This window comes from Temnothorax americanus, unplaced genomic scaffold, assembly GCF_048541705.1.
Source record: "Temnothorax americanus isolate GAGA-0224 unplaced genomic scaffold, ASM4854170v1 Scaffold6, whole genome shotgun sequence".
NCBI lineage: Eukaryota > Metazoa > Arthropoda > Insecta > Hymenoptera > Formicidae > Temnothorax > Temnothorax americanus.
In genome coordinates this window covers 5,371,451-5,391,507 of record NW_027509751.1, presented here as the reverse complement: position 1 = coordinate 5,391,507, position 20,057 = coordinate 5,371,451, and the positions used below count along the sequence as shown (strand labels likewise).

The window sequence follows — 20,057 nt, the reverse complement described above, 5'->3', positions numbered from 1 at the left end:
ATGTTCGATAATTGCTCGTTCGTCGTAGTCCACGAGCTGATCCGGAGTGGAAACTGGACCCGTTGCGTTTAAAGAGTTCGGGACACCAAAAGGATCAATTTAGAAATCAGTCGCGGCCGGTCTGGTTAAACCGGTCATCCCTGCTCCTCGCAATTCCTGAATCGCTAGAAAAAAAATCCACTAAAGAAAGATGCTAAACTAACTGCCTGATGCGATGCTAATACCGCGCATAACCGATAAAATGATTATCGAGTCTCCGATAATAGCGAAAGCACAACTGATTAAGACGAACTCTTGTGTCAATCTTTCTGCCGCGCAGTTCTACGTTAATCCACTTTTCTCTCTCGTCTTTGTCGTTTTCTGCTAAATTCTTATCGCGGAATTAAACTTCCGCGTGTGCAATTGTCGTTGGAATTTCAATTATTTGGGCCTATTAGGAAGAATCATTAAGAGTTCCAGATTGTCGTAACGGGACGCTCAAATTCGTAATGTATCAAAATCTTTGGAATGTAAATATCGAGTTCTACCTAGAATGTCTGGTAAATTGTCAGAGACAACACGTTTCATGTGCAGCATACTTATAGCAACAAATGGTAGAACGCGCTAAAAAATATATATGTATAAATTTTAATAATTTTAAAAAATATCTATAAAGGGCGACAAAGAAAGAAAGGAGGAGTATCAATCGTAGCATCTCTTTGAAAATACGATAGCATTGTGGTTTCGATATCTTGTTTCTTTTGAGCATTTTCTAAGCGGACAGAGCATCAACAGGCATTCGAGACTGGATGAATAATGGTATCGGTAAGAATACGCGACGAGGGGTTTCTCGGGTTATCGATCGTCGCATGATACGTCGCAAGGCCGCCACCGCATCGACCATTAATTTAATTGCGGAATCGCGACGGCAGGATGTGTGCTCCGAATGCAACGGCGATTGTTTCGGTGCGGCGCGGCGCGATCGCCGGCGCATCCGACGCAGGAATCCGGCGATGCGGGGGGGCCCGTCGCGCACGCTTCGGAATCCTGCGTCGTGCGAACGGGCCGTAGGGCCCGAGAAACGGGCCCGAGAAAAAAGGGATCGCCACGAAGGATCCCTGGGTCCTGAACGCCGCGCCGCTCCGCTTTCAGCGCGAGCGAAAAGCGAGTCCGAGGGCATTTAAAATTTCAGAGAAGTATTCGAGAAAGCTGATATTTTGCGATGATACACACGAGACACGAGTTATCTTTATGTATCTAAATAACATTAATACTTCATCAATATATGTGTAGAGAATTCAATAATTGACGCATATTAGAAATTTATCTTTATTAGAATAAACCTAATAGTTTCTATTTTTATTAATGTTTAGAATATCGGTTTTGCGTTGATATTTCTTTTCAGGGAGTGTCTTCCATTAATCTCGATTTAACATTATAATAGCTTTGCAGAAGATGTTAAAAAATCCTTTATACCGATATTTTCTTTTTGCAAATCCGAAACGCATGCGAGCAACCGACGGGGCACTCAGATACGACGGCCGTACCACTTTCGTTATTTCCGTCCCTTTATTCTTCGCTGCGGTATTTCTCGGACTTCCCTCGATCGCATGTTGAACTTCTCGACGCGACCGCTTATGCGAAGTTTTGGTCCACGGCAGTGATATCCATTCATTTCGCCGGTATTTTGATGCCTTGGGCAGAGGCAGAGAGCGAAAGCGATGAGCAGAGAGAGCCGCCCGGAGAGGAATCCGATAATCTCTTTAGCCAGGGTGTCACGTAGGTGCTGCAGTTACGCGGCAAGTTTTTTCGTTTATCACATACGAATCGGGGAGGCCTTCTTCCTTCCAGCCGGACCGTGGGATCAAACAGGATTTCACGGACGAGGCGCGGTAACCGAATACACGGCGATCCCGAAGCCTCAAACCCCGTCGAGAGATGGTACGTTTCCGACCCGAGAGACGTGCTTTTCCAAGATCAATTTGCCGAAGGAGAATCTATTTTGCTTCGACGCAACGCTTCGTCACGCATATCGTGATGGCAGACTAAGCTAAATGTTGCTAATCGCGTTGCGCTTGTATTTTCGAACAAGATGTTCGCCCTCGATACTTCAATCTTGATATTCCGTATTATTTTATATTAAATCATTTCTTCTTCTATATTAAAAAAGAAGAGAATCTTTTACATTGTAATTCGCGATATTATGTACTGTAATTGTACCTCGTTTATTCGAAGCTGATACGAATAAGAAAAATATACAGAGATATTTGCGACTTTTCCTTTCGGCTCATCTGGTTTTTTTACATGGTTGCCGACGTAGCCGTCACAGCACGAACCAGTTTCTCACGCTCTCAGCGGTTTCATAAGCGGCCTGCATGCTTCCTTCTCGCCGGTTGCGCACGACAAATAGCGCTATCGGTCCTCGTACTCGCGTTCGGAGACGCAAGAACTATGGTATACCCCGCTGCGCAACGGGTGATTGTCACCTGGCCGTATGAGGCCAGCCAGACCGTGGAAGTGTCTTATCGCCTTGCGACGTGCTACCTTTATCGCATACAGGGCAGGTAAGCCCGAGCGGGCGTATCTCGCGTTACGACCGTACGGACTGGTGTTTGTATCATAGCGATGACCAAGTAATCGTAAGTCAGCGATAGTGCGTACGCGTACGCGTCGATGGGAGGGAAATAGGTCGCGCGCGTATACAATTACGGCCACAGATACGGCCGCCGCGGTCTTTAAAAATGACGGCGGCAATTTAAAAACCCGTAAAGTCTAATTCATTCGACGGCGCAATCGGACGGATATTTATAGACCGGTTCTCCGTACGCCTTCCAGGTGCAAAAACAATAATAGCAGCCGTTTAAATGCCAGCCTTTTTTAAGCTGCTCTTTAAAAGTTCTTCGGTAAAGCTTATTTAAAACTATTTTATAAATTACGCGTTCTTTATCTCTTCATTGATTATATCACGAGGGTAAATAATATTTTTAATTAGTTTTTATGAATCATTTGTGTATTTACCGCAAATCTATCGATTGAATTAACGTTATTGACGGTATACCCTTGAATCGGAGCACTAAATCGAAATATACATAACACAATAAGAAGCGGTAAATATAGAAGTAATTTGCACGAGTAACTGTAAAAAATTATAAAAATGTATATTTTTTCTCGATAAATACGACACATTCAATATACATCATTATGTGTTGACTCTTTCAAAATGTTAAATATAATTTATTACAAGTAATTGGTATTAATAAAGTTGTAAAATTTTGCAAAAAGATAGTCGACGTCTCTTCCCTACAAGATTAATCTAGTGGTAAAGCGTCAGATAGAATGATTAATTTTCACGGGAAGTTTCAGACTATCTGATAGCACAATCGATATTCCGTCCTTTTAAAACACCCGTATTGATTGCGATCGATATCGAGAAACAAGCAATTCGCTTGTATTTTTAATTTAATTACCCAAAATTATTACAGTTGAATTTAGTAGTATATTTTCTGATTGTACTGAGAATAATTAAATACAAATATAAAACAATTTTAACAAAAAATTCTTAAAACTATTCATTAAATAATCGTTGTGTAGCTCAAGTTTATAGCCATCTAGCGGCCGAAAGTCCGACTCTACGAGTTACGAAATATCCAGACGTATTACAGTAATTTATAGAAAAATATTTAATAAAAATTGCGCTTATATATATATATTATGCAAAGCACTCGAAAATTGTCACTATCAAAAAATATTCCAAAAACATATATTTTAATTTATATGAATTTAATTTTGAATTGCCAAAATCATTACTGTTAAAGTTAATAATAATTTCCTGGCAGTCACAGGCATCAATTTGATCCTAAATGTGAAACTTCGTCAATACAATACATTTTTAATTATTAATATAAATTAAATCAAATTCAATTTATACAAATCAAATAATCGCTATAAAACACGAGTTAGATTCGCGTATGTTTCTACTCTTTTTTTTTCTTTTTAATCTCTTTCATCTCTATATCACTTTTATACGAAAGAATATTATGCGCGATTAATTAAAATAACGGTGTCGATAGGTAATGACAGCCGTTTGCTCGTGGAAGATTATTTTTACATGGTGTACGACCTGTTTCGATCCGGACGCACCGTGAAGTGTGTATAGAAACGACAATTCTTCGAAAGCCTTGAATATATTTACCCATGGACCAGGTCACTGTCTCAATACTCCCGCCATTCAACTAGAAATTCTCAACCTGTGGGAATGTTCAGGTAGGCATGAAGAAGAAGCTGACTGAAGTGCAACGTTTCTCTAAGATTCTTTAAGAACACGGATTTTCGAACGATGCCTCGCCGACAATATCCCACAAAGTGCTCGTTGATCTCAAAAGACGGACAAATGAACCTGAAATTCCGACAGGTTCCCAGGAAATTTAGCACTACAGTCGAATCTATAGCAATAGCGGTCGCGATTGAGCGATAATCGATCGCGAAATTTCTTTTTTCAGCGGATTGATCGATGTTAAAAGAAATATACGCGTCGTTGTTCTCGAAGAGGGAAAAATCGTAACCTATATATAAAACCCGAACGCCACGTAATATGTACATGTGTGAAATACGCAGTGATTCGCCGTATCCGCGCGCGAGAACGAGCAAACAACGATAAAAAATAAAAGGAGAAAACGGCGAAGGAAGTAAGTGGAGGAGAGGAGCAGAACGAGAGGCGCGGTCACCGCGAAATGACGGCGATCTCCGATGTCACACAGAGGACCGCCGGCGTCCCTTCTCGAGGATGAGGAGGAAGAGAACTCCGGACGGCTCGTGTTTCGGTTTTCGGCATTCCGAGAAATATTTTCATGTGCCCTCCGCGAGAGCGGGATCTCTCCCTGCGTTCCCTCTTTCCTACTTCTTTCTCCGCGTCGATCTCTCTCTCCCTCTCGATTCTCTTTGCGCACCCATACTGTTCTCTGTTCGACGCAGGTTCGACGGGCTGCGTTTTCGGGGGTGCGATCCACCACCGTCCATGAGACCCCGAAGGGATAACCGGAGGATATCCAATGACCAAGAATCCCCGACGCGGTAGGTTCGACCGGATGAGGAATATACTGTTCGCGCTTGCCGGCCATGGATTACAAGTGCTTTTAGGTGGTGTGCTTTTAAGCGTACTGTTAGATTTATCGCCGTGAAATCGCATTGGAAGGAGAGGAGGAACGAACCTGAAAAATGGGAAAACGAATGCGAAAAGACAAGAATGGGTGGAGCTTATGAACAAAAAAGTCCGGTGTTTATGAAATATTTTTAAGAGAAAATCATATATATTTAAAAATATATGTTTAATTTTTCCAAGAATGTTATTAGATTTTCTCAATCTTACACGCTGCATTAGAGTCGAGCGAGCTTCAATCGCTAGATCTCTTTAAATTTCTCGTTCAATTTAACTCTTAATGTTTAGCGGAACTTTTTAATCCGAAGGACATAAGTGCAAAAGTCACTTGTTCAGATAACATTTTCAAGTACATAAAATATAGATCTTCTCTTTAGCGAGACGAATGTCGTGAAATTTAGCTACATTTCTCTTTTCAAGAATTTGGAAATCTATCAGACGCCAGAATCTGCATCAAAGAAAAATGCGCGATTAAATGATAGTATATCTCAGGAGCCGCTTCTAGATATAATCAGAAGATCGAGTTAATTCGCACGCAAATTCTATAGAAGAACGCGTTCGAGACGTATGAAGAGACGAGCGTTCGTGCGAGCGTATTCTTCTAATTCCGCGAAGGCTGATTGCGACGTTTCCGGGCACAATGCCTTGCCGAGGCACAAAGCTCGGTTCTGAACGCGATCAAGCGACCCGAGTCGATCTATTTGAGCGACTTCGCACCTCACTGAATAACCCTCGCCCGTTGAGATTTACGTATACCATGTCAAAACACGCTGCCGCGCAGCAACGTCTTTCCTCGTACTAAGCACGGTATTTTTCCGTGCATCGCACCGGCTTTCGCGTTGCGAACGTAGCACGTCGCTGGGCCGTGTCCCTCACTCTCTTCCGTCGTGCGCCCGCATGTCAAAACACGCTGCTCGCGGCGCTCGCGCAGCAACGTCTTTCCTCGTACGTTCCTCGAACGTATAGCACGTCGTCAAGCGCTGCGCGATATTTCGACTTTCATGTGGGACTGAGAGAGTGGAAACTTGCGATTTTTTAATATGAGTGAAGACTCGTTGAAGAATATTTTAAATCAGTGGAAGGTTGGAGATCTTTTACACTTTTTCACTGGTAAGTTCATAATTATATTTTAATTCCAAAAGTAAATACTACTATCCAAAGTAGCTCAAAAACAGTTTGTTGTATGAATAAAATTTTACACTCATAAAACATAGAACATAAATCAATTTATAATAATTATTTTACACTTGATATTATTTTATGTAATACTGATAATAATAATGATAAAATAAAAATGTTTTAAATAGGCGTTATGTGCCTCCCTTTCTCCTTTCGGTTATTTGATTTTCAGTCCCATACGAAAGTCGAAATATCGCGCAGCGCTTGACGACGTGCTACGTTCGCAACGCGAAAGCCGGTGCGATGCACGGAAAAATATCGTGCTTAGTACGAGGAAAGACGTTGCTGCGCGAGCGCCGCGAGCAGCGTGTTTTGACATGCGGGCGCACGACGGAAGAGAGTGAGGGACACGGCCCAGCGACGTGCTACGTTCGCAACGCGAAAGCCGGTGCGATGCACGGAAAAATACCGTGCTTAGTACGAGGAAAGACGTTGCTGCGCGGCAGCGTGTTTTGACATGGGCGCACGACGGAATAGAGTGAGGGACACGGCCCAGCGTAGTGGTAGGGCGCAGCGCGTTTCATGGTCCGCCTTGCATGATCTCATACGGTGAATACCTTTTTCCGTATACGGCGCCGAATTGAATCCCGTTCCGCGAAACGTACCGCAGACGCGCTTTCATGCGATGGAGGCCGTTTCTTCCGTTGTTCGGTCAAACGCCCGCGTTGCGTCCGCGGAATAAATTATTAAACCTATATAATTATATTAATTACTATAGTATAATTAGATTTAATATTAATCAAGAAATACGGTAGTGTTTCTCTCATGTCAACTGTACGCGCGACGCAAGGCACAGGCGCTATACTTAGCGCCCAATTATAGTTGATATATCGCAGACAAGATTTATCGTTCAGCTATATAATGGCTGAAACAATGCGTTTCTGAGTGACTTTAATCGATTTATTGGTTTCATATTATATATAACAAATTCGTTTTTACTTTTGTTCCATAGTCGTCTATGCTGAGATATTCCATCTCAAAATGTATAATTGCCAAATTTTACAAAATTAAAAAATGGAAAAATTTCTAGCTAACATTTTTTCCGTTAGAAGACGCCACGAGACGGGACAGCCCGTCGACGTAGCACTGTAGCAGCGCCGCTGCATATGCACGAAGCTCGATCTGACATTCGACATCTGACATGCTCGCGAGAGAGTTGTGATTACGTTTACTGCTTATTTTACTACTTATTGTTAGTCTGAATAAAAATACCAGTACCTTATTATATCAGACTTATATTATATTATAATATACATACATTCCAAAGTACTAAAAACAAGCAAATTTATTTTATAATTATAAAGAAATTTATATAATTTGATTGTAATTATGTAATTTGCTAAAAAATGTATGCAATAGATATAAAAATTTATCACTCACCGACCCTGACGCGCAACAGCGGAATTATATCTGCCACGTAGCTACGTTGATTCTGTAACAAACAAATATACAATTTATATTAAAACAATGTTCAAAAAATCTAATATCTTAAAACATAATTCTCATGCGCATTAAATTCATTATTTAATTAGGTATTTATTTAAATAATTATATATTTTCGGAAAATGATTTTTACAAAAATCAATTTTTATAAAATACTTTTCTTTTAACTTACTATTATTTCTAAATCATGGTAAAACAAATAGGCTCAAGAACAAACAAAAAAATTACTTTTACACAAAATAAATAATATTTACCGCAAAGTTGTTCCGCTGGCGCGCGCGCCCGATGCCTCTCCTAGGCCCTCACCTAGGCCTTCCAGGCTGCTCGGGATGTCCAGTGTTTCCTCGATGCGAAGATGTTCCTTCTCGCGTGGATATTTTCTGTAACATATAAATAATCAAATCGATTAAATAATTGTTACGCGCATCGAACATCTTATTCGTTATTTAATTTAATATTTTTTTTAATTATACTATCTCGAGAAAGTTCTTTACTTTAGAATAAACTTTAATCAAACTTTTCAAGTTGTTTCTTGTTACTAATTTAACTTCCGAATTATGGTTTAATAAAACAACTGAAGGATAAACGAAAAAAAATTATCTTTACAAAAAACAAAAAGTAACACTTACCAGAAATGTAAATACACCAATGCCCGATGCCTCTCCTAGGCCTCCTCCTCCTCTCAGGCTGATCTCTCGGGTTGTCAGCTCCCTCAATGTTTGAAACCACACGTAACGCGGATAACTATGATCGCGCGATATTTAATACACTTTCGGAAACGTAACGCCCGATTTTGTCCGTGGAAAAATCGCCTGCGATAACCGCGTTATCTCAATGTCTTCGAACGGCACTCGCGAAAATGCGACGATTATAATTGTCATTATTCGAAAATGCAACGATTTCGAGCGGCACTCCCGGAAATGTGACGTAACGAACCGTTTATGCAATCGGCGGCGATTTCGTTTACTTGCCCTATTCTTCGGTAAAAACGGAATAGTCTGTAAAAGATAAGATTACACGTACGTTTAGGTCGGTACACCAGGTTGAGATAGATAGAGATATAAGTATATACGCGAGAATGGAAATAATGCGGTAGAGTTGAAAGAGTAAGAATATAAAGAGCGGATGAAGTACGCGTCGCGTGTCATTAATTTCGAGAGTATATCGTACAAGATATATGGCAAAGTCACACGATTATTATATTCTAGTGATTACTTGTAATCACGTTTAATTGTAATAAATATTTTATTTGTTTTAGGAAACAGATGTGAGTGCCATGAAGAAATAGCAATACGGAAAAAAAAGGAGCCTATATATAAGTCGAAGAAGCGGGCGTAACAGATCGCAAGGTGAGCATTATAATATATTTTATTAATTGTTACTGATGGAAATAATTATTCATTGACGTAGTAAATCGTTTTCAGATCACTGTATAATGTAATAATGTGTGATAATTGTATTATTTTAAATATATTAATAACCAGGAAATAAATGCATTCTGATATCAAGAAGTTTGTTAATATTTGACTACTGTATCTATTATCGTTGCGAATAAAATTTTTTATATATTAATAATTGCTAAGAAAAACTATTGTTTATTATCTTCGGCTTTTCTCTCATATTATATTCACATTTATATCTTATTCATGTATCATATAATTTTTATAAATTCATTACCTTCAGATTAAGATAGGATTTAATTGAATGCACTTACCAGTGCGATGCGCAGTAATAGAGTTGTATGATTGCAACTTGCAACAGGTGATCAAAACAGGCGATTGCAACACACACTGATCTGTAAAATATAAATATATTTGAATAAATATCCAAATTAATATTTCAAATTTTTCAATATTTAAAAAAGTAATATTATTACACGCATTTAACTTTTTTAACTCTCTACACGAAATCTTTTCATATAAAAGCTTTAAAATTTTTGATGAATAAAAAAACTATCTGTATTGCTTATTCCCCGCAGGGTTTGCAAGGCGTTTTTTCTTAGGAACGTTACCCAAACTTCCACAATGCTAACCCTTCTCCTCTCACTTTAACCCTTTGTACCAAAGGTTTAACGTCTCTTCCGAAAGACGGAGCCCAGTTTCCATCTAGGGATACCTAGGTGGCGGGGGCAGCGTGTTACAGCAGAGAAAATTCTTGAGAAAATTCTAAGTGGCCTATCGGGATTCGAACCCGACTATTGCAACCTGCTCCGGATTACAAATCTGCAATGGCGCTCTAATACCCTCTATAGGCCAGCCGTCACCCTAATTTTTAATGAATAGAATCTTTAATTTTTATATACGTATTTATAATTTAAATAGTTATAATTTTTTAAACGTAAAATATTACGAGTATGTTGAATTTTACAAATATTTTATTGAAATATTTTAGGCCTTTTAAATGTAAAAAAAAAAGATATTTAATATTTTATATGTTATTATATGTGCGTAATATTACTGTATGTAACCGATGCATGGAATACTCATTACAATCGCGTGGTTCTCACGGGGAAAACCGTTTAATAAGTCCACAAGTAAATAATAAAATAAATAACAAATTGCTCACCTTGTGGTTGCTTCGCCGCGACGCCTCCCTGAATTTCCTCGTTCTCCCTCGTTCCTCCGCGACCGCTCCTTCACGGCGCTCACTACCCAACACTCGCTAGAACACAATTAACTATTATATATACGATTACATGATTAACTGTATACGGCACTCTCGACAGTCTCGACGCCAATCATTCGCAGGACTCAAACTGTATTACGTTCGGCGTACAAGTCAAAGTTAAGAATAAACGTTTGCGGAATGCGATACCCGGAAAATACAAACTTCGCTCTCTCGACTACTCGCGCGACAGATCTCGAGCAAACGCATTTCGCAAAATATTCATTTTGAGAAGCCAACGACGTACCGATCGTCGAATCTACGTCGCGCAAGTGTCAGATATTAAGACACGACTGAATACACGTGTAATTCATAACGATTGCCCTTACCGATTAAACATGCTGCGACGAATAGATATATGTCCTGTTACCTGTATCCTGTATCCTGTATCCATTCTGTTCGCAACCAACGCTCACGCGCTGAAGCATCATTCTATCTTCGTTGCGCATCGAATATCAAACGAAGATAAGAGCGATGCTTACAGCGCGTGAGCGCCCAAATGGAACGCACCCCATTGGCTGACGCACGTGGACGCACGGTTGGCGAACGTGCCGAACCGAACTACGTCACTCCGTACTCCCGTTTGCGTTTGTATCTTTCGACCTAACCTTAAAGAGCTGCGGCTTTGCTGTCCACAAATTATTTGAAAGATATACATTTCAAAGCCTAATCGCGCACCTAGAGGACTAGAGCCGCAAGATGTCGGAGCGCAAAGTTTTGAACGTAAGTACGAGACGAGAAATTGCTTCTCGCAATTGCATTTATCCACATTTGTCCACTCTTTAACAACCTTCATCTCTCATCTCCTCGTATTCCAGAAATACTATCCACCGGATTTCGATCCGTCGAAGATCCCGCGCATGAAACTGGCGAGAAATCGCCAGTACACCGTGCGACTGATGGCACCGTTCAACATGCGTTGCAAGACATGCGGTGAATATATCTACAAGGGCAAGAAATTCAATGCGCGTAAGGAGGACGTCGAGGGCGACGATTATCTGGGGATACGCATTTACAGGTTCTACATTAAGTGCACCCGCTGCCTGCAAGAGATATCGTTCAAGACGGATCCGAAGAATACGGATTACGAGATAGAGGCAGGCGCCACGAGAAATTTTATGGCGTTGAAACTAGCTGAGGAACAGGCGCAAAGGGAGGAGGACGAGGAGAAAGAGGAAGAGGCCACCAATCCGATGAAGCTCCTGGAAAAGAGAACGCTCCAATCGAAGCAAGAGCTGGAGTTGTTGGAATCTTTGGAGGAGTTGAAGGATTTAAATCGAAGGCAGCAGACCATAGATTATGATCAAATGTTGGAACAATACGACACCGCAGCTGCTAAACAGAGGACAGAAAAGGAACAAGAAGAATTGGATGAACGGTATATTAAATCTGTATTTGGCAAGAGACAATTAACCGGGACTGTTGTGGAAGAAGAAGTTGAGGACCTGGAAGAAGAAGAAGAAGAAGAAAAAGTTCAACCTCCTACAAAAATACTTAAAACAGACGAAGCTAACGACAAAGAAACAGTAAGGTCTTAATCTTGCATTTAATGAATTTTACTTATTGTTTGTTGCAGGAAAAATTTTTATCAAAAACATGAAAACTAATGATAATTATTGCTTACTTGCAGGAAAATTCTGGACATTCTTCAAAACTTGCCAAAGCATCATTATGGTCGGAATATACGGGATTATTATCTAATAAAAAGAATTCGTCCGCTTTGGTCAAGAAAGGTAATATTGGTATAAAGATAAACGCAAGGTCGTCACAAAATAAAACCTCCATGATCGAAAATGCTATTTCTCCCGACAAGAAAACAGTTTTACAGTTAGACCAAACACCTAACACTTCGACGAGTACATCGAATACAGTAAATATAGACACTAAGTCAGATAATGTCGGCAATGGTCTCTCGTTATTAGGTGCTTATTCAGGTAGCAGCGATAACGATAGCGAATAATGGAATAAATAAATAAATATATTTTTTATGTTATATATTTTTATTCAATAGAATAAATATTGTACAAAATAAACGGGGTCTACAAAAACGCGCTCGTATAAACACGTTATTTGTCTCAAAATGTGTGATTGATATGTATATCACGTAAAATTTTAGACTGTTATTTTAGGTACGTATACACACGCGAATTACAGATATCTGACATGCACATGTAAATAATTTCTTGTTAAATCCAATATAGTCGCAGGTTGATACTTTATAGGCTGTGCCGACGATTACAGAGTTTCTTACAGGATACCAAAGGCTCTACTCCTAAAACATAAAAGGATAAATTATCAGAAATGTAGAAAAATTGTAATCCAATCTGTTTGCGAGGCTAGGCACTCTGTAAGAAACTTTGTCGTCGAGTTAAATGAAGCAGGGAGTACCTAGCCTACCAAAACAGGCCACATAATTAACACATTTGAGACAAGAAAGAACTTAAAAAAAAAAACTTTTACAATAATATTACAATGAAAGAAAATATGCAAGTAAAAGTCCGCATAAGAATGGTCTGTCTCGAATGTGTGTTAATAGCGTCCACTTATTTATATCTGTAATAACAACGATTAATTTACTAAAAATATTACTTGCGAGTACCAATGTTATCATAGCTTATTGAATTAGTGAATAAAAAATTAATTGTCAATGCAAAAGTGATCATAAAATTTCTAAACAAATTCCATGAAACAACCGTTACGTATCAAGCATAAAATGATATCATTTCTCAGGTATGATCTCTCGAGAAGTTTTCTATTCAAACCGACACAACAGGATGAAATGATTAATTATAATATAGATGCAATAAGCCTCATTGTAATGAACTGTATGAGAAATAATGGTATTACGTCGCGCGAATAATCGGATTACATCGAAGAGAGACGTCGTGAAAAGACCGCCTCGGCAGACGACCGCGATACCGACAATAATGTTGTTCGCGATAACGACGTGAATCCCTGTTACAATCCTTCGCTTTATCACGAACCACAATAGGATTAACGATCCCGTAGAAACAATTCGCGTCTTCCTCAGAGCTGAGCTCGCCGTGAAATTTGTTTAAGCGACTCCTTGGCTCGCCGAGGGCTTCTAAAGCCGTGGAATCCATCAACCAACCGTAAAGAGATCCCCGAATGCGACGATTTCCAACGTGATGGATTACGTCGTCCCTGAATTTCTCATTAACTTCCCGCCGGCATTGCTCGCAAATGAAAGCCTTTTCCTTATCGGACGAAATACGGTACCAGTCGTTAAGATGAAATTTTCTCGGCGGAGGATCCGAACTCTTCGTGGGTGGCACGTGACGCGAAAAGTATTGATACGGCGTTTCTAGTAACGCTCGGTTCGACTCGCAAGAAAAAGCGCGCGACAATCTATCGTTGACGATGCTCGATCGAGGTTTACGCAAATACTTCCTCATGACATACCGGTTGCTATCGTTTTTACTTTTCTCCCGCAAGCTCACTTCCAGTTGCGCAATGCGATGCTCGAGTCGCGTGCGTTGTGCCTGTGCGCGATCCTGCTGATCCTCCAGCAGCTTCACCAGCTTTTCCAGTCGCATCACTTGCATCTGCTTGCCCTCTAGCGTGATGTACAATTCCTGGATTGCCTCCGTCTTTGCCGCAATCTGCTTGTTGATCTGAATATATGAAAATTTAAAAAACCATTGGAATCCAATAGAATTAAATCGTAATCGAATCCCGAGAAATATGACCTACATAACAAAAATAATTCATCAAACCGGAAGATTTGAGATATATTACTATTTCGATTCCCATTATTTGGATTAAGAATGGATTAAAAGGATTTAACTTATTATATGAGAAGATTAGAAAGAAGGCTATATAGGGAACGTCGAACATTACTTCATCGATATCTTTGTAGTTTTCGTCAGGATTTGCCGCGTTTGCCTGCTTCCCTTTAAGAAGACTTAACAGCTCGTCCCGGACTTTCAGGAATTTGCTTTGTTCGCGCATCACTCGATCGCGCTGCTCCAATTCTAGTTGCTTCTGCGTCAGGGTGGTCTCTAGCTCTTGGTTCTGCTGAATAGCCTCGGCCAAGCTGTTCCGCAAGTCGCTAATCTGCTGCTGAAGCTCCATCGTGTCAAGTCCCTGGGCTTTGCCATTTTCTTTCAATCTCGCCTGAAAGCGATGCTGAACCTCGGCTAACTGGTTCTCCATCACCTCATTTTTCTCTTGCCTACATAGTAGAAAAATTGAGCGTCTGAATTCGAAATTAACCAACTCTTCAAAAGCAAAAATCAAAACTGAATTAAACATATTTTTTATCCCGCAATGTGAAAGATCGTTGTAATGTAAGGAAATAACGATCTAGCTTCTATAATGCTAATACATAACGTAGAACAGAAAGAATCATTTTAATTATAAATATATTCTTAGAAACCATGTTTGACTGTATTTGAAATGAAAATATTTATTTTTCGTTTTATGTTCAGAGATATTTTAAATGATATTCAAATATTTGATATAGCAAATCTAACATGATATTGAAACTTACTCGAATCTAACAATCTTCTGAAGCCGAGCGTGCTCCAGCATCAGGTTCTGAAGATCATTAGTCTTGGCTACGAGTTCGGCAGCCAGCCTATCCTTCGTCTCGTCTTCGTTATCATGGCTCTGTGGGCGAATGAAAAGGACGATTAATTGAAATTAATTTTGAAAACGACCTATCGGAGACGAAGATCACGGTCTAACGAGCGTGGGAAAGCGAATCGAACGGTTCTTAGTTCTTATCAAGCAGAGTTTCCGAAAGTAGTGCAAACTAACGGCCGCCTGATGCATCACAGCGACAATCTCTTGCTTCTCCCTCTCGAGTTGCTCGATCTTTTTCCTCTGTCTTTCTAGCTCGGCTCGGGCCGCCATGAGATCGTTATACAAGCAAACCTCGTTCTCCGTGTGATTATTATCTGAAGCTTTGACCAGCAAATATTTATAATTGTGTCAATATTTCGTTCAAAATGTAAACGAGAAATTTTCTCGATACTTTGAAATTGCTAAGCTTACCTACCTGTGACAGCAATATTATTGCTCTTCTCACTCGCGAGATCGCAGAGCAGCTGGCTCTTCTCTTCAAGATGTTTACAACGTTCTTCCATTTCAGTTAGAGCATTTTCGGCTTGTTGTCTACAATAAATGTAATGTTGGAATTAATTATAGTGAAATTTTTTTAGAAAAATCTCGCGAATTTCCCGAATTTATTTAATTATAAGAAAGAAAATATATATATGAATAATGTGAAATATAATATTTCTTACTATCCATATGTACATGAAATATATTAGAATAATATAATAATTATACAATTATTTTTCTTTAAAGATAACATTGAAAGACAAAACTAATAGAAATTTTTAAAGGCGGCGAACCTATAACTCACCTTTTTTCTCTCTCTTCTACCAACTCTGCGTTCAAATTTCGTTCGTTCGTTTCAAATTTTACCGATAACTCTTTAATAGTAGCATTTGCTTCCGCTTCTTTGCGAGCCATCTTCTCTTTGAGCTCCAGCATCCTAAGGAAGGCAACTTTAAGAAAATACAGAATAAAGGAGATCAATCTTACCTTTATTCAACCTCATTATCTAGCTAAAGATATAAGTAATTTTTCAAAGCTTTTTAATAGAAATTTAATTTTATTTAAAAAAAAAGCTTTCCTTATTTATCCATCACTTAAAATTAACACTAGCTTTTATACTTTTTAAAGGTCGAGATTAAAAGGGGCCGAGAATTCGGGCGGAATTAAAAAGGACAACCGTGACTCGAAGCTGTCGCGCTGCTTCTCCATCTTCGCCACGAGGCCCTCGCTGCTCTTCATCGCCTTGTGCATATCCTTCACTCTCAGCTCCATTGCCTGGTCCTTTTGCTTCAACTGAGCCTCCAGTGACTTCTGCAGCTGTTGCGATTTCACCTCCTCGTTAGCCACGTGCCCCTCCAGCTCGCGAATCTTCGCCCGCGCCTTTTGCATCTGCAGCTCCATCGTTCTCGTCCTGTCCTTCCCTTGATTCGCCTTGTCACGCTCCGCCTTGAGCTCCTCCAGCGCGACGCTCAACTGCTCCTGCAGCAGGTCTCCGCGATCGACATTCGGCCTCTCCTCCTTCACACGCCCGCGATAATTGTCGTATTCGCTACGCAGACTCGAGGATCTCATCGCGAATTCGGCGACGAAGTCCTTCTGGACCGTCCTCAGATCGTCCAGCTGCGTTCTCATCTCCTCGTTGTCTCGCGTGAAGTTTGCCCGCTGCGCGTCAACCTCTGAATAATCCACCAGCACGTTGCCCACCTCGTCCTGTCGACTCGATTCTGTCAGCCAGGACTTGACGAGGGACGCGAACGACGAGCTCTTGTCCAGAGCGCGTTGGCAGATCTCTTGGGAGCGGTCGCAGAGATTCTGCAGTTGATCTTGCAACAGCGACACACCGATTATCACCGACTCGTCCATGCAGATTGGCTCCCGCTGCTCGGCGCAATCGTATCGCGAGTTTGTCTCGATCGGCGTCGGCGAGCTTTGCTTGGGGCACTCCACTTGAGGCGATCTTAGCTCCTCGATCTTGCCCGGATCCTTGCCGCCGGCCGCGATTATCTTCTCCCGCAGATTCGACATCTCGTCATACAGATCTTGCGCGATTTTCTGCAGACGCACGCAACGAAGAAGAATGTTACAAGAATGTTTACCTCTTTATCCTACTTTTATTTTGAATACTGTTCAAGTTTTTAATTTGATACATTCAAAAAAAATTACCAAAAATTCTTCAACTACAATCGCATAATTATAATTATCTATAAGAACTCGTTTTCAGGGAGAATCAATGTCGCTCGATAGTTACTTGCTTATCGACGAGCGTCTTTTTCAGATTCGTGTATCGCATTCTTTTCGAACTGTATTGTATTTCCAGCTGACGCTTCTCCGCGGGGACCGCGTTCGTCGGCTTTCTAGACGGCAACATACTCAGGTTCGTGCTTGGTCGACGAGCGGAGTTGTTGGAGCTAATCCCGCTGGAAGTCTCCTCGTATGTTGGATGACTCATCGAGTCGCCCTGTAAAAAGAGATTAAGAGTCACGTTTGACAGGCAGTGATCAAGTATCGAAGACATTTCTCGTAAATTACAATGAATAATTGTTTTAAATTAAGATTTATTATTGTGAATATTGACGATCGACGTCGCATTTGATTTGATGAGAGGTAAGGGTATTGAATCTTTTTTTATTATACACAAAGCTATTTAGCGATGTATTGCGCCAAATAATTAACGTACTTGCATGCCATTTCGTCCGAAGTGAGTTGTTGGAATTCTACTCTTAATTTTATTTCCAGTACTCAACGTAGATTTCTTTGAAGTATTTGACGATGGACGATCTTCCGCTTTTTCTATATATAAAGATATGAGAATATAAATAAATATGCTTTTTATTAAAACGATTACGAATTTTACGTAATGCTACAGCAAATATATTGTACAATTTGCTCTTTTTTAGTTATATTCTACAATTTTCTAAATGTCTCTTTTGTTTTCTCTCTTTCTTCAACATATATCGCGAAGATATATTTCTTTCTTTTTAAATACGAAAAATGTAAAAAGATGCGCATAAAGAGAATATATGTATAAATGCAGAGAGAGAGTACTCCGGTATTAAACTTTGACAGTCAGCATTACTTTGACATAACCTTCGTATAATATCTTTATATAATTATTTTAGAATAAAATTATTTTCAATTAAGACTATGATATTTAGTTTAAAGTAGATCTTTTCCAATAGATTACTCAGTCATGATTATTTTAGTAAGATTATTTTTTTATTCGAAAATAAAAGTAAAATAAAAATGATATAGCGTCGATTATTCAGAATTTCTCTAAAATTCTTTTTGTCGTTTATAGTTACAAAGAGCATGCTGATGCGAACGAGAAAAGCGTACGAATTCGCAGCAGTATCGCTGTCGACGTTATATAGGTTTAAATTACATTTTTTTCTATTTCACATCACAGCTTCGGAATATGCAATGACAGAAATGCAAAGATCGCAGTTTCGTGTTTTTATATCAAGAGTTTTATGTATAACGCGAAACAACCTGAAGGATTTATCGCGACCGCTTCGCTCAGCATTATCCCGGCTCCTTTTCACGGTAATGTGGCGCGATCGGTGACAGTTGGATTTGCAAATGGATCTGTGAAACTTTCGAGAGGGATGACTTCGGAGGAGAGTTTTAATTTCGTAGTCTTGTTGGTTGGACAGAGCGAGACGACCGAGCGTTAACATTGGTTCATGTGAGACAGTCGACGACTTCGAGGTGTTTCGAAATCGCGATTGATTTTACATTGGACGGTCTATGCGACGCTTTCGATGATAAAATATATATGGCTGCGGTAAAATCGATCAAAAATCTTTTTAAAGTGTACGCACCGGTTTTAATAATTAAATTTGTAGAATATTCTGGGATTAATCTTTAAATTGAAGTGCAAAGAGATTTACGAGAATAAATAATTTTATACAAGTATATATTTAAAAAATATAAGTAATTAAAAAAAAAACTCGTAATGTTGGCGATAAAAACCATATAGAATAATTTAATTTTCTTTCTGCAATAAAAAATGAAAATTAAATATAAATAAGTCAAAAACGGTATGTTTCTCTAATTCGTTGGCATGAAATAAAATAAATATTTGTCGAAAAATAAAGCGATATTATGAACAATGAAAAATCGTGCTTTTTTTTGTTATGTACAAGCGCTTTTATTAAGTTTCTCGGAGCGGGAAAACACATGCTCGTAGAAACGGTTGGATTATGATAGACATGCGGCGCCACTCTAATTGCCAAAAACCGAGACAAGAGTTTCGTCACGCTCGGAACAAATAAAGCAATTCAGCAGTAAACAAGGTCAAGTCAATTAATCGGCTTATTCTTAATTCGGCCTCTTCCATAATAGCACAGTGGATTAGTACACTTTTTAGAAACGTCACGAGTTCGCAATTCGTTCCATAATATGATGTAATTGACAACTTTGTACGTTTTGGACTAGCGGCAGAGTTATCAAACACGTTGGGAAAATTATTGAAAATAGACTGAGCGCTCTTGAGAGATGAAAATTGGGAAGCTTTTATTTTTCTTTGGAATAATAGCTTTTATTGGGAAAAATAGCTTCTATTGGGAATAGTAGCTTTTGCATTAAAAAATAAACTCCAAAAAGTAAATGTTTGTTCCGCCAATAATGTTCGACCAAAAAGAATATATTTATATCGACAACAATTGGCAACAAATTTATATTACGAGATACTTTACTTACTGAACATTGCGAAACCATATACTACCAACAATCCTCCGTTTTCTTTCTCTGCGCTGGAAGGAAATTTACGAGAATGTCTGAAATTGAAAATTTCAGAATTATGATTGCGAACATCGCATAGCCGCTGTAAAGTTAATTTATATCACTGCGCGTATCCACGGTAGAAATAAGCACAACAGCCTTCTCTTCTCTCCTTTTCCTGAATTTATCTGGGCGTGCAGATGCTTTTAAGGTAAACCATGTTTAAGTAATCTCTTAATTCTAGACAAACTTTTTCGCAAATTGTCGTAAATCATTAATTGAACTTCGACAGATTTCGATATGAATAATTAATTAGAGAATATCGCGT

The 20,057-nt window shown here is 39.4% G+C and overlaps 2 protein-coding genes and 1 long non-coding RNA gene across 3 annotated transcripts in view; 2 read left to right on the top strand and 1 right to left on the bottom strand.

Moving 5' to 3' along the window:
* LOC143905251 (uncharacterized) overlaps positions 1-9,300 on the top strand; it is a 53,080-nt gene extending 43,780 nt beyond the window's left edge. Inside the window, exon 3 of the long non-coding RNA XR_013259148.1 lies at positions 9,015-9,300. This is a non-coding gene — a long non-coding RNA (uncharacterized LOC143905251). The remainder of the gene's footprint in view (positions 1-9,014) is intronic.
* A 1,683-nt stretch (positions 9,301-10,983) lies between these two features.
* Positions 10,984-12,877, top strand: LOC143905243 (splicing factor YJU2). Its single transcript, XM_077420536.1, has 3 exons — positions 10,984-11,143; positions 11,239-11,946; positions 12,051-12,877. The coding sequence occupies exons 1-3, from the start codon at positions 11,120-11,122 to the stop codon at positions 12,378-12,380; spliced, it is 1,062 nt and encodes a 353-aa protein (XP_077276662.1). The 5' UTR covers positions 10,984-11,119; the 3' UTR covers positions 12,381-12,877.
* Positions 12,878-13,211: 334 nt separating this feature from the next.
* Positions 13,212-18,155, bottom strand: LOC143905236 (uncharacterized). The gene is made up of 8 exons (XM_077420522.1): positions 17,256-18,155; positions 16,185-17,059; positions 15,813-15,944; positions 15,444-15,559; positions 15,203-15,348; positions 14,934-15,052; positions 14,282-14,615; positions 13,212-14,055 (listed from the first exon to the last, which is right to left on the bottom strand). The coding sequence occupies exons 1-8, from the start codon at positions 17,520-17,522 to the stop codon at positions 13,264-13,266; spliced, it is 2,781 nt and encodes a 926-aa protein (XP_077276648.1). The 5' UTR covers positions 17,523-18,155; the 3' UTR covers positions 13,212-13,263.
* Between the last annotated feature and the right edge of the window lie 1,902 nt (positions 18,156-20,057).

Coding starts and splice junctions, on each gene's coding strand:
- LOC143905243 (XM_077420536.1), top strand. CDS start 11,120: ATGTCGGAGCGCAAAGTTTTGAAC. Junction 11,144..11,238: donor CGGAGCGCAAAGTTTTGAAC/GTAAGTACGAGA, acceptor CTCGTATTCCAG/AAATACTATCCACCGGATTT. Junction 11,947..12,050: donor AAGCTAACGACAAAGAAACA/GTAAGGTCTTAA, acceptor GCTTACTTGCAG/GAAAATTCTGGACATTCTTC.
- LOC143905236 (XM_077420522.1), bottom strand. CDS start 17,522: ATGTCTTCGATACTTGATCACTGCCTGTCAAACGTGACTCTTAATCTC. Junction 15,053..15,202: donor CTGTGATGCATCAGGCGGCC/GTTAGTTTGCAC, acceptor ATTCGCCCACAG/AGCCATGATAACGAAGACGA. Junction 14,056..14,281: donor ACTACAAAGATATCGATGAA/GTAATGTTCGAC, acceptor TCATATATTCAG/ATCAACAAGCAGATTGCGGC.